This window comes from Strongylocentrotus purpuratus, unplaced genomic scaffold (assembly GCF_000002235.5).
Source record: "Strongylocentrotus purpuratus isolate Spur 01 unplaced genomic scaffold, Spur_5.0 spur5_scaffold_6, whole genome shotgun sequence".
Taxonomy (NCBI): Eukaryota; Metazoa; Echinodermata; class Echinoidea; order Camarodonta; family Strongylocentrotidae; genus Strongylocentrotus; species Strongylocentrotus purpuratus.
In genome coordinates, this window is record NW_022145612.1 from 48,112,779 (window position 1) to 48,128,003 (window position 15,225).

The 15,225-nt window shown below is 33.9% G+C and overlaps 1 protein-coding gene across 1 annotated transcript in view; it reads right to left on the bottom strand.

Moving 5' to 3' along the window:
* Positions 1 to 3,678: 3,678 nt before the first annotated feature.
* The window catches only part of LOC586332 (A disintegrin and metalloproteinase with thrombospondin motifs 9), an 84,555-nt gene continuing 73,008 nt past the window's right edge, over positions 3,679 to 15,225 (bottom strand). The window contains exons 25-32 of the mRNA XM_030972122.1: positions 15,007 to 15,198; positions 14,563 to 14,751; positions 13,961 to 14,099; positions 11,281 to 11,467; positions 10,668 to 10,804; positions 9,867 to 10,063; positions 9,150 to 9,253; positions 3,679 to 8,660 (exon numbers count right to left, since the gene is read on the bottom strand). Of these exons, the coding sequence (XP_030827982.1) occupies positions 9,155 to 9,253; positions 9,867 to 10,063; positions 10,668 to 10,804; positions 11,281 to 11,467; positions 13,961 to 14,099; positions 14,563 to 14,751; positions 15,007 to 15,198 (1,140 nt within the window). The 3' untranslated portion in view covers positions 3,679 to 8,660; positions 9,150 to 9,154. The remainder of the gene's footprint in view (positions 8,661 to 9,149; positions 9,254 to 9,866; positions 10,064 to 10,667; positions 10,805 to 11,280; positions 11,468 to 13,960; positions 14,100 to 14,562; positions 14,752 to 15,006; positions 15,199 to 15,225) is intronic.

The following is a 15,225-nucleotide window of genomic DNA, read 5'->3' on the forward strand; positions in this document are numbered from 1 at the left end:
GGAATCCATCAATCGGTTCTTCAGATAACGCGATCACAAGCTGTTTTTGCATACATAATGAGCCCTGTGACCTTTGACCTTTGACCTCGTGACCCAAAATGTAATCAGATTGTTTTCCTATAGTGATACACACTATCACTAAGTTTGAAGTTTAAATCTCCAGTGGTTCTTGAGATATCATGATAACAATCTCAATGTATGGAATTTCATAAGTTGACCTCTGTGACCCTTGACCTTTGACATACGTGCTCCAAAATCTAATCAGATCGTCTTCCTATGGTGATACATACTATCCTTAAGTTTGAAGTTTAAATCTCGAATGGTTCTTGAGATATCGCGCTAACAAACTCAATACAAGGAATTTCATAAGTTGACCTCTGTGACCTGTGACCTTTGACCTACGTACTCCATAATCTAATCAGATCGTCTTCCTATGGTGATAAATACTATTCCCGAGTCTTAAGTTTAAATCTTAAATGGTTCTTGAGATATTGTGATAACGGTCAAACGGGACGTACGGACGGACAACCCGAAAACATGATGCCTCCGGCACCACCTTCGGTGGCGGAGGCATAAATATAATGAAAGAATTGTTATTGGTTCTGAGATTATCATGCTTGTGCACTGGCATTTTGTGTTTGAAATAATATGATGTTTGAAGTCCCTGGTATTGTTTAATGTTTATGTTCCCTGATTATGCCATGTTTGTGCTCAAAGTTGTAAATCTTTGATATTATAGTATTAATGACTGCTTTGAGAGAAATATTTGTTTTTATACGCTCAAGGGAAGGTTAGAATTGTGCTATTGTCCCGAGGCGTGCCGAGGGCAATAGCCCAATTGTAACCTTCCCGAGAGCGTATAAAAACAACTATTTCTCGAATATTAAAGCAGTCATTAATACTTTTATATGCCAAAAAAAAAAAAAAAAAAAAAAACTTTTGTCGAAGATGGGATTCGATCTCTTGCGTACCAAGGTGATGAAACGAAAACCGCCGCCTTAAACCGCTCGGCTATCGCGCTCTGTTACCATACATAGCAGTTTTTTCTTATATATACATTAAAATGGATTGAAAACGGCTTCGCGTGGTGGAAGCTTCGCGGCTGCTCCATTAAACAGGCCCTTCTTTTACTTTTGCAATGCATATTGGCACGAATTTAGATCAAGATCTATCGGCAGATGTTGTTTTTTTGTTTTTGGAAGTTTATTTTCGTCTTAATGTCAACAATGCAAGATAAAATTGTCGGTAAGATCGATCGAGATTCAATTGTATTGAAATTACCGACCAATTCTTCGCACACGTATGGTATCCTCGATCGCTCAGACCATTTTTTAACATGTAAACCTATGGGGTAACCATGGAGACTGACCTATTTTCCCAATAACCATGGTTATTGGGATTTTGAACTGTTTTTTAACCATGGTTACCAGGAATTTTCGGGAACAGTTAAAGTTTATGAATGCAATTTCGACCAATCAGATTGCTGGATTACTTAAGTGAGGTATATAAAGTTCTATATTTTATATGATATTTATCTATAGTTAGTTATACATTTTTATTTTGTTATGGAGTTATGTGACTGTATGTATATTTTACACAGATTTATTTCCTGGGTACTGTGCTAGAAGAAATTTTGTACAAAATAATTTTTGAATCAACCACCGTTTCTTAAATATACATTTATGCACATGTAGTATCATAGTATGTGTGGCTTAAATTGCCCATATATAATGAATTGGGAAAGTCCAAGAAAACAAGAAATACAACAAAACAACAAATTCATTTCAAGGAAAACTTGCTTTTCTCTAAAAGAACATGTTTTTATGCCCCCATGCATACCGAGTACTAAATTGGCATGTATTATTTTGCCACTGCGGCATCGTACTACGATCTAAAACTGAAATAAAGACATGGCGATATTATATTTGGGAGATCACACAAAACAAGATCATCTGTATGGAAATGAGAAAAGTGCGTTTTTTTAAATGCCGATATGATTGAAGTTATTATTTAACATCAATGGTGTTTAGGTTGAAAGATAATTCATTTTTGAGTGCATTTGCCGAAGAAACTTAGACAATATGCAAAATAAGATTAAACAAATTGTCTTTGTTACCGGTAATAGTTTGACATGAAACTTTCCATCTTATTTTCTTAATTTTTTTCTTGATAACACATTCATACATAATTAAGCCGCAGATGAAGATGCTTGTAAATCAAACTTGAAGTTTTCCAGTTATCTGCTCGCATTGTATTAATCAGAAGCCAAGGTTATTTATATTTTGCTTTCCCTTTTATATGTTTATATAATATTATATGTAGTGGGATATTTTTTACAAAAGAATTTAACAATTTAAATTTGCATTAACCATTATGAACTAGGATGGTATCCGTCACAAATGGATGTTTATGTATTGAATGGAAAAACTGCACTTTGTAACAATTGCAATGTTTTGCCATTGACAAATAGAAAAATATTCTGCCAAACATAAACCTGTGCAATCAGCTATAAAATTACGATTTTGCTTTAAACCCACATTTCTGTTTTGTAAACTGGGTACTGTGCTATGTAACATACTAGTACTTAGTACTGTTTATATGATCATTGTCATGAACCATATCTTCTATTATTAAAGGTAAAGACCAGTATGCTAGATGATCAACCTTTTCTGATGGATTCCACAATGTTTCTTTCACAATGCAATCGCATGACCATAACTGGTCTTTATCTTTAAAATATATTATCATATTCAAAACTGCAACTAATATCTGAAATTGTAATGAGCTCATCAGTGTCACTGCCCATATTTTGGATTTTGAGGTAAAATCCACCTCCTTACAAATTGCTTTTATTCAAAGCAGAAATGTCAGGAAAAACATTTATTTCTTTTTTAATCAGGCATTATTATAAATGGTTATGGTATTTTAATTTAGTGCAGATTTTTGCCTCTTGGAGACAAATTAGAAACTCAGACAATATTTCATGAAATCGTGGAACTACTAACCATATATGGATATGTCATCTATTAATTCTGTCTCTATAAATGGGATGATTACATAACTTTTTTTTAAATTCTGATTCTCGGAGTTTACTTCTTTTGATCAAGCCAACATATCTGGGGACTAGATTTAAATATTTAATTTAAATATACAAGGTAGTACATTTTCAGGTAAAGTTTATTATTTTGATACTTTGTTGTAAGAGAATCTGCAAATTTGTAATGTAACATTCGATGTTATTAAAATATTGTATTTACCTAGATTTTTGCTCAGACTTATTTTTATACCTACGTCTGTTATTCCATCGATTTCTACCTTAATAATTGAGGATTGAACATACATGTATTTTTCTTCATTTTTGTAGAAGCATATAATGAGCTGAAAATTTTATTGCATGATACACAGAGTGGGCTAACTAGCATACACATGACAGGTTCCAGGGGGGGGGGTATTTTATTAGGGTTCTTGGAGGATGTCATTCAATATGATGTTTCTTTTAATCTGAAATATGTTGTTTCTCGTCTAGCTGTCACTGTTCTCTCCAACTTCTTTCCTCTCTTCTCTCACTCTAGACTACAATACTCTTACTCCACTATTTCTCTCTTTCCTTCCATTCATCTCCATATTTGATAATAAACACACCAAAATAATAACCATTCAAATCCAACAAAATGATAATTATATTCCTTTTCATCATTGTTTATTGTATTTTTTTTCTTTTGACCTTTTAAATATTCAATTCATGTTTTAATTTTGTATTAAAGGACTATGTACAGATCACACATTCATTCTCTGATAGTAGAAAGAATGAATAAAATGAAGAAATACATAAAAGACTTCAGAAGTATGATGGAGTCCTCGGTCTTTTGCAGCATGTATATAGACCTGTGGTACATTGCTAGAAATGTTGTTTCAAGAACTGATCTCAATTACAATAAGTGTAATATGGTTTTACTTGTAGGTGTGATGCTAAAGTTTCAAATTTTCAATTTTATTAAGTTTTGTTTGTAAAAGGAACATTGAAAACAATATCCCCACAGAATGTATGTTGAACATGTCAAAAAAAGGGTAATTATTTTCTTTTGTGTCCTAAAGCTATGATTTTGAAACTAAAATTAATTATCATGATCTAAATGTAATTATTAACCATGATTCATTAGTGAAAGATCTCCATGACTGCAGCTTTGTAAATGCAAATTATTCTCCCACAATATCTTCAATCATTTAGCAAAAATAATTCATTTGTGGCAGAGGAGTTGCCAGTAGTCTTGATATGAAGTCCATGATAATATTCATAACCATTTTCTTTGCTAGTTAATAATCAAGCATGAAAACTAGTCCAGTTACAAATGGTCATATACTCCACTACAATCAACAAACCTTATTCCCTCAAGATAATGCAGTGATAAACACAAAATACTGTCACAGTTTCAGCCTTATATTTCATAAGCAGCATAGAAACATAAGGACCAAATAGTAGAGCTACACACTGACTGGTAATAAACTTCAAAGCAAGTTTAAAAAACTCACAAGCTCGTTCCACAATGAGGTGGGAAGCACCATAAAAAATGCCCAAGATAAAATACAAATTTCTTGTAGGAATGGAAATATTCCTCACAGATCCCATAAAACTTGTTCTAGTTTGTCACTGGGGCATTTTCTGAGTTGGTCTACCACATGCCCCAATCATACTGCCAAACTGACTCCACACCAACCAATACTTGGCCAATTCAGTATTGTCTTTAATATTGTCGGTCCTGTAGGTGTGATTGTGGGTTGTTGTGTGATTGCAGTCTAGTTTAATACTGTATAATACCCTGTTGCTGTTCTGGAAATGCCTTGCATGGCTCAAGCAGCAAAGATAGAGGGAGAATAGACCAGTTTACTAAATAATCAAATTTTATATATCCCAGTTCTTCTAAACCAAAAGTTGCTAGTGACAACCAGGTGAACAGATCATTACATAAATGCATTTAAATTCACAGACTCTATTTAAACAGCAAACAGCCTAGACTTATGTTAAGTAACAAAATTATTGCATTCAAATTATTGTACATGCATGTTAAAAGTCAGAATGCAAAATTGCGTACAGACTTTCATTCTATCTATGCCTAGTTTGAGTTAGAGTTAGTCCATACCCAAGTCTGGGTAGAAACCTCTTTGAATTTGAATATTTTAGTAAACTGGTCTTTTCTTTCACAAACGTTTAATCGCAATCATAGAAGTCTACATGTTTATTTGTTTACCAAATTAATATTGACTGACAAGCTTGAAGATTGCTGATGGGAGACATTTTCACTTTGGGATGTGGCCTTTGTTGACGTAAATTTTATGTCAATAATTGCTCTAATGTGATATACATTGATAATGTCAAAGCAATCCAGAATCTGGTACTGACTGGCTAAAATCTATTCTCTTTGGCAATATAATGTGACATATTTTCAAAGGATTGTAGGTTTTCTTTCACAAATATGCTGACAGAGACACAAAGTAGATCATTAAACACAGTAATGTTAAAATGGAATTACGTGTGTATACATGTACAACTGGAAGAAACACAATATGACAACGAACAGTGAGCATTGCAAGTTGGCTTTCAAAATCGGCATTAAATAGTCTCACTAAATATTCGTAAAAGAAGAAAATAATATTTTTCCAAGCAAGTTCAACACATGTATTGATAGAAAAGCAGATTTTTTATATACTGGTTAAAAATGAAATATAAGCACCATATTCATGAAAACATTTTATTCTAAAAAGTTAATATTTGCGCTCTATGATCTACCATCAACATCTAGTAAAAAGAAAGAAGAAGACTGAATCAATCTAAAAGAATGTCATGAAAAGAATACTTTAGCAATGTGTCATGCTGACAACAAGCTGACAGAAGGAATAATTCAAAACAAAAGTTTGAGCTACATGCATTTACCGGTATGCAATTCTCTGATTCCTTTTACAATGCTGACTGGAATGATTGCTAATATTGTTTTGTGTTTGCTTCAAAAGTTAGAGAGTTCATGATCTAGGTCAATATCATTTATCTGTAATATATTATTTCCACCTCCTGTAATATATTAGTATTTTCCACCATCTCAGTATTGTTTCCTAGGTCTAGTATTCCTTTCTACATTTATCCCTTTTTTATTTCATAACAGACATTGTTATCCAAGGAGTGATCATTTGTTTCTTTTCTGATGAAATCCAAAATATACATACTATAATACTAAAATAGAAAACAAGTTCAATATGAAATATAAAGGCTAAAAAAATACCACAATAGATGTCTGCAACATCTCACCACGCATCAATTGACCAAAGAGATATATGGAAATACAATGTAAACGTATAGAGGGGGGGGGGGGGGTTGTGTTTGGCAGAATGAACATAAATAATGATGAAAAAGACTCCTAAAAAATGACAAGCATCATTTACATAAACAAGGGAGCAAATAACTCCTGTATAACATTGCATAGTTCTAGAGAATACTGTTTTTTAAGTTAATGAATATATATACATATGTACATCACACAGAAGATTCAAGTACCATACTTTCAGCTTGTACTTGTATAGAATAGGCAGCACCATTTGACATATCATGTATTAAAATAGCTTTTCCATTTCCTACCTTTCACCACATTGCAAATTATCGGGGTAAAAAATTCAAACATTGAACGTAAAAAAAATACAAAGACAGTAAGAACTACCATGAACATTCCTTGACATATGATATGATGTACACCATTTTTCTAAAATCATAACAGTATAAGACAATACTATGCATGTACGTCAAAATTTGGCTAAATGCTGATTAATCGAGGCTCTCAAGAACATGTCTATTTTATTTGATTTCTGTTCCAGACTATGAATAACAAAATGGAGTCAATTTTTGTTACAAAAAATATCAGTATCGATACCATGTATGACTTGGTCAATGGAATCTTATTTGTATTCCAGTGGTCCCAAGTAACATTGCATGAATCATGACTGTAAAATCGAGGCATAAAAATTGGCAGTGAGTAGATCTCCAATATTTCATACATCTCAACCTCGATCAGCATCACCTAAATTCTTCTAAGAAACCTAATAATAATCGTATTTAAAGCCAGAAAATGAATTGAATAGAATGCTTACAGGATGCTCTAGTTTACGTGTTGTAATCCTTTCTACTCCCGATTTGAGTAAATCCAGAAAATAAAACCCACCAATATTCCATCAGTATTAAAGCTCGATTTGCATCAAATAAAGAAAAAACACTCTATGTTATCACAATTGATACATGAGTCATTGAAATTTACTATCCACAAAAACAGGAATATATCGAAGGGGGTAGAAAATACTATAAAAAGTTATTTATCGGTAATGTGAGACATAAAATAACTGCACAGGCAAGAAAGCATCTAAGAACCCTGCATATACACTATCATTTTCATCTATCACTTTGGAACTACATACATGTATATCTATCAAAAATACGGTGTAATAACAAATGTTTGTCAGATCATCACTATGTGCACACACACACACACTATAAATCGCTAACTAACGTCACTCGAACTTCAAATTTGAAGCAGTGCTTGTGTCACAGGAAATATTAACCTTTTTCTGCCTCAGTGAGGATTTCTTTAGCAGTCAAAAGCACCGGCCCTGAGTTGAATATATGGCAGAAACATACTACACTACATGTAAATAGGAGTTGAAGCAGCATATATGCATTTGTGACTTTAATTGAGGTATCGAACTTGGGCAGTGTTTTTTTTTACGGGTAGTCCTTTTGCATAGTCATAAATTGTGATTAATTTGTGCATTTGAAAAAATTCTTTAAATAACATACAGGTAACTGAAACTGTTAATGACCTCATTGTTCACATACGAACTCTAACTCTTCATTTTTTTAGCATCTGTAAGAACCTATACAGAGGTAGACTGTTAACCAAGTTAACAAAAATTATATAGAAAATCCTTTCCTATTACAAAAGGGACACAAGCAACAATAACATATTTATGTAAAAAAAAAGCATAACATAAATAACATGAATGTGTTAGAGTTTGCAAGAGTTTCTATAATACCTCGTGTATAAAACAGTATAAAAGCCATATTTTTTAAAGATTCCATGTAGATTCCAACAAAAATATTTTTGTTGTTGTTGTTTTGATAAAAATATGCAAACACTTAATAACACCATATTAATGCAAATTGCTGGACTTGTTCTCAATACATGTACAAAGCAGAACAACAGAAAAGCATGTTATAAAAACAAAGTCTTGCATAACCAGAAGTTCAAAGTCTCAGGCAGTCCAAACAACACGACAGCAAAAATACAGTCAGAATTGCAGCATTCGTTGTTGAGTTTCAGAAGATCCTGAAGAATAGTCAAGCATTGGTCCATTTCTCTGCGTCATCTTGCCACGGTAGTCAAAACAAACAGAGCCTCTCTCTACATCCCTCCCTACCCCCACCCCCTTTAATGAACCCCCTCTCCCTTCTCCTCCCCACAATGGCCATATCTCCCACAAAAATATTGAGTTTTTTTTCTTCTCTTATATCAAAGTGCTGTATATAAAATATAAATTATCTCTGGTTTACTATAATACATCTTGTGATAAATAATAAAAATAGTATTTACAGCATGTACAAGACAATTGGAATAATCTACATGTCCCTGTTGAGGTAAAATAAGCGGGAAGAAATGAAAAGAAAGAACAAAAACACATGTTAATGTCTGTGACCATTAATTGTATAAAAGAACATCAAGATAATTAAAAGCTTAAAAATTTGAGTTCAATTTAGTCACTGATATAATGTACCTGTATAATTACTGACAGAAGCTACTGTGAGAACCGCCCGGTTAATATTGCTGTGGTATAGTCAAAAGTGACGTAATGTACTAAATTTCTTCGAAATGGTAAGGACAAAGAAAAACAGACATGATCAGAACAAGATATAGCAGGGGAAAATACATTAAAAATATGAAATTCAAAAATAATAATATGTGAAGAATTAGATGAATCCTGCATTAATTTGAACTCAACAATTACTTTTATACTGAGAACAAATAATGAATCTCATCACTCTAAAACAAAAATAAACAGCAAATTATGAAAGAATTTATAAAATATCTAGCCAAAATGATTAAGAGTATACATCTCACCTGAGTCATGATTGGAATGTTAGAGGTAATAATCTTCCGTCTCCCCTGTCTGGAAAACATTTTCCACAATATCCACCGCAGATACCACTAACTCTTTGATTAATCTGAAAGAACAAAAAGAAGAAACCATTACTTAATAAAAACATCTTTTTCATTTTTTCCATATAACATTCCTATTTGGTACAAGAAGTCCAATTCTGTCCAAATTGTTATTATTCAATTACTTTTCCTTTTTCATGTTACAAAATGAGCAAACTTCCTTTAAGTTGGGTTTCCCCTTTTGAACATACAGTACTGTCAAAAATCTTCCTTCAAATTAGGGTAAAGATAAAATATGTAACTGGAATGAAATAATTATGTACTAATCCTTCTCTGACTGTTTCACATATCCATGTCAAACTCTGATAAGTCAAAACTCCAGCCTATTCAAGGTACTTGAAACACGGGCAGTTTGAACGCCGCCCCCCCCCCCCCCCCCCCCTCTTATATATTTAAAAAAGTTATCTATCCACCCCACCATCACCACCAAAGCACTTCCCCTTGTAATGAAGCCTAAATCTTTCAATGTTATCATATCTTAAATAATACAAATTCCATGTTCTGGCTTATTATTAACCGTTTGTCACTAATAATTAACCCCCCCCCCCCCAAAAAAAAAAAAAAAAAAAAAAAAGTTAAAAATAGTAATCTTACTACAAGTCCTATCAAATAACTTACAGCATCTCTTGATATTTGTCTTGATACTGAGTGGCCTTCTGTTGACCAGTCTACATCTGGCGCCACCACAAGGCCTGTCCCATTTAGGCTCACATGAAAGCGGCCCTGGGGGCAAGGGACTACACTAAAGCAGTCTCCTGCCGTAGCGTAGGGTATAAAATGACCATGATGCACGGTGGCAAAAGTAGGATCATCGGCTAGAATTTGAAAGAGGTGGGAAACATGAATAAAATTGTGAATTTCTAGTAAGCAATGTTTATATGTGTTTTTATTTAACATTCATATCGTCTGTTTGAAGCCAAAACAAGCGTTATCCCTTTATACAGAGTTAACGTCCTTCTGGCTTAAAACTGATGATTCACCATTATGCTATTTTCAAATGATGAATAGGACATTCGCAGTGCAACCATACAGTATATATTTTAATCTATATTGTGAAGTTTGTATTGGGAACTGAAGTTCAGGTATAACACACAAAAAAACATTAAAAAAACATAGGCTTTTGTGAATGAAAAATATACAAAAGTCCACTTTTGAAACCCATTAACAAATCAAAAGATTTAAAAAAGGACATTTTAAAGCCAAATCATAGTGTAATGCCCATGACTACAGTTGATGCTGAATCAACCAAAATCCAATGATAATCAACTTTGAAGCAAATTTCTTCTTGAAAGTTCTATATGTGGACAGCGTTCAGTCACTTGATTATACTTGTATTTGTTTTGAACACATTTCTTTATGCATGGCAATTGCAATGCCCAATGCTTTATTTACACATTTTATGACAGAACTTGTACTTACTTATAACTTCTAATGTTGTAACATTTATTCTAATCTTGTTGAATGATGTTAGCCCCGGATACCGATGTCCATAGTTTGAGCATTCACAGTCGTCATTTCTTGCTCCGTTATTGGGGCAATAACTGGGATTTAATAACCTGGAAACAGAAACGATACATTGATACTTTTAATGTGTAACTATATTGACATAAATGATGAATAACACATTTGAATTACAGTATTTTCATTGATTACTTCATACTAATAGTTTTCTTTCAACCTTACCATTACAATTCATGAAATAATTTTGAATCTAGGGAATAAATATGAGCTCTTTTAAGTCCAAATATCCAGAACTAAATAAAGCTTACCATCGGCACCTATATACATGTATGGCAACAGAGTTTCTGTAGTATAGAAGAACACAGACTTATTTTTCTTGTTATATTTGTTCAAGTATAATACTTCATAGATGGGAGACAGGTATATTAATAAATACCGGTATACCACCACATCAGGAGTAGAGTATGGGCTTCAATGCAACCAAAAAGAGGAATGCCCTGTAACATAATCTATCCAGAAATTAAAACAAGTACCTAGTTAAAAGTGTCTTCAATAAAAAATGAAATCTTACCTTTTGGTATAAATTTCAGAATAGTTTTCAGCTTCTGAAGCTGGAAGTGTAAGATATTCAGCTGGATTGCTCCCTGCCATCCCATGACAGAATATCTGGAGCAGTCTACCCTGGATCAACATGGAATAGTCCCCATCCTCCTGGATGTTCTGTATCTCCTGCAGATCTCTACAACTCGTTGGTGGACCTGGAAAAAGAGAGGGAATTTAGATGGAAAGGTTAATTATCTCCTGGGTTTAATACATCGATAACAATTATGATTAGAAGACGATGAAAGATAACATGATGATAAATAAAAGTGGTGAAGATATAAAAGTATATCCGTTCATTCTTACTGCTGGATTCCTCATAAAAGATAAAGTGATGATTCTGTTGTGGAAATGACAAAAATAAGAAGAGAATATTATAGAGTGAATTACTTCCCTCTTCTCTTTGAGTACATTGTGAGACCCTTCAATAATAAATCATAAATCTACAAGCCTGTCATCGATAGAACATGTTATATGCATGTAAATATATCAAATACTTGAAATTATTTTTTAAATTCTGAAACTCCATTTTCAATCATCTGAGCAAATTGTGCAACTCCACACTATACGAGCAACCGGCTGGTCATTTAAACATGCAACATGTATCTATCAAAAACAAAAATCTCCCAAATTCCATCATTATCATTAAATTCGTAAGGTATAGATCCAGTAACTCTGAGAGCGGATATGGAGATCACTTGCACCTCTCATACAGCAATTACTTCTCCTCTTACACAATGTCCCTACAGATGTGGGGGTAATAGTTTCTAAATGCATCAGACAATAAACAAAGAGGCTTTTCATCTTAAACACCTAAGATACCAATAACCTTCCCACCTTCCCTGTCACAGTTAATCATCTCTCAGAAACTGAGATCTTTGTGAACACAGTCAGTACAAAAGATATATATTGTAAAGAAATATGTGTACATGGTAAAGTTATAAATTTAGTGTGCTACAAGAGTTTAGATCTCGGCAGACACTGGCACTATCATTACCCATCATGAGTTTAGATTTCAGAAATCGGATTAGAACAATAACTTTCATGGTGTGTAATTCAAATAAAATATGCTATTATGGCCCTCCTTAATGTTCATTTTGATGTCTTTCTACAAATGCAAGATAGGAAAAAGATGATTTTTGGCATTTCGGTTTGGTATGTAAATCTAATTTAACTCTTGAATGATGATGAAGGTTTTTTTCTTAAAGCAAGATCTGCCAAGGTCGATGTCTCTAACTTTCTAAATCCAGCCATCATAATAAAGCTTAATCTAGAAATAGCAATAAATAGTGTGAATGTAGGATTCAATTCAGAGTACACAACAAAACCATTCCCCAAAGATTGAATAATTAATTTTACCCCTCCCCCCCCCCAAAAAAAAAAACATTTAGAACACCTCACCATCATCATTATATCCCCCTCCCTCTTCCCAAATGATGATGTACAATGTCTTGGTAATGAACTGAATTGGCAGCAGTGTTAGATCTTCACAACGAACAACAGGCTCTCCTAACAGCATAGGGGGAGACAAATCCCCTTAGGGTGAAAAGGTTAACCCCTCAAACTCTCCCTAGGCTAACAATCGCACCCAATCATGGGTCTCCTGACCCCACTCTGCACTTCACCAGCAGTGGGAATTGGGTTTCTCTAAACCCCTATTGGGTCGGTAAGAATGCACCCCAAGGAGACATAATGTGCCTCAAATGCGGCAAGATTATATTACCCAAAAGCCCCCGGGGCAAGGTTCGTCTAATAGGGCCCCATTACTATGAAAAAATGTTGGCCTGCATGTGATTTAATACAATCACAGTGAAGTCTAATAAAAAGGAGGCAAATTAAGATATGAGGTGAAAGGGTTGTGAATTTATTTCTTACAATGTATAGAGATAAAGTTTCATCCTATGTTATCTTTTTGTTTATCAAGTACTGTTTAAAAGAAAAGATTACATTGGAAGTAAATGTGACCTGACATTTTTGCACACATCATCAAATATCCAGATTTATTTTCAGAAAATGAATGAATGAAATATATTTCAACAGGATATTAATTTTTCTTTATCTCCATGCATCAGAACGTATTGTGACAATCTTTTTGACTGAAGGCAAGTAAACATGGTTTTATTGGCAATCTGCCCTAGCAAGGAAATATGAAACATGGAGATTAAAAATAGTACATATTATCCTCCCTATGAGAACTAGGCCTCTTGATGCAAGAATTAAAGGTCTCCTTTTGCATCATAATCATTTTTGGGGCTTACTGGTAATAAAAGACCAGTCACTTGTTGGTTCTTCAAGCTCACATTTATACTTTGCAAATTTGTAGACCTTGAAAGTATATCATCTATAGGATCCTTAAAACAGTTGCTTTTACTTTACATGGGTTTCACCTATTAGAAATTGTTTCATTTCCTTATGACATTTACTTTTTCCATGTGACGAGCATGGAAAGAGTTACTTTTTTCCATGAGACAGAGAAACAGTTGCCTGTATCATGAAGTTTACAATCCGTGGGAGACTTTATATGCCCAATTTATCGATAAGACAATCAATTCGAAGTCAAAATTTCACTCAAGAAAGGCCATTCCCAGGACAATTGTCCAAAGACAAGGTGCACAAAAGGGGTTCAGAGAGATATTAAATGATTAACTTACATGCCCTACTGTTACATATCCTCTCAGTCTCTGGTTTGATGGCAGGATGACGGCAGAAACGATCAGGCATGATCTTCCCATGACGAGCCTGGCATTGAACCTTACGACGTTGTACACCATCTCCACAAGACTTAGAACACTGTAGAGAAGACAAAGTAACAGGTGTACAGAGATTCCATCAGTTATTGTGAAAGTGGTATAGTTACACCTAATGTAACATCTAATACAATAGGGAAAATTTTGAAGTGACAGTACTAACTAAAGTAATCGAAAGCATTCTAATATTATGCAACTTTGTCTCTACAAAGCCATTTCAAATTGACATACTTTATGCAAGATAATATTTGCAAATGCCAGAGAAAAGTTATGATCAAGATATAATCAGCATATTACTCTTATATGTAACTTTGTAGTTGTTGTTGTTTTGTTTTGTTCTCCTCAACACCATAATCATCACCATCATCATCACCACTACCATGATCACTATTATCACCATCATGACCACCTCGTCATCATCATCAATATCATCCACATCATGAATTAAATCCATAAATAGAAACAATGCCTTAAAATAAATATAAATTGATAGGGGCCTATCGTACCGTAGCCCATGGACCAATTTTCCAGTGGACATCACCGAAACATGTTCCCATGTTACATCTCCTGGTGGATTCAGGCTTGGTTGCTGGGTTACACGTACTGAGGTCTGATGGGATACGCCAACCATCTTCGCTCAGCTCTTGACATGTGATCTCCCGAATCTGCTCTCCAGCCCCACAGGTTCTTGTGCACTATAGACAAACAAATATGAATAATGGAGGTTAAATTTATACAATTTTGGACATCAGCTCGTAGTTTTATATATGATTTTTTTTCGAGAAAGATAAAAGATGGAATTTCCACTTTCAATATTCCATAAAATAATTAATTTTTGTTCAAAATTGTTTAGGATTATATTTTTTCATTGCTCATCATTTACAAACTTCTCTACATAAAATTCTACTGAGCTTGAAATGCCTCAAAGTTAACTGAAAATGCCAACTCACCTCTTCCCATAGCCCTTCTACCCAGAATGCTCCAGTGATGTATCTTGGAGGGCAAGGGTCAACATTGCACTTCCTCATGTGAGTGGGTTTCTTCCTGGTTGCCTGGCAGTATTCATCAGTGACCCTTCTACCTTTATTATCTTGACACCAAACTTCTCTTAGCTTTAATCCGCCTCCACAAGTCTCATTGCACTGGAAGCGAGAGGGGGAAAATGTGGT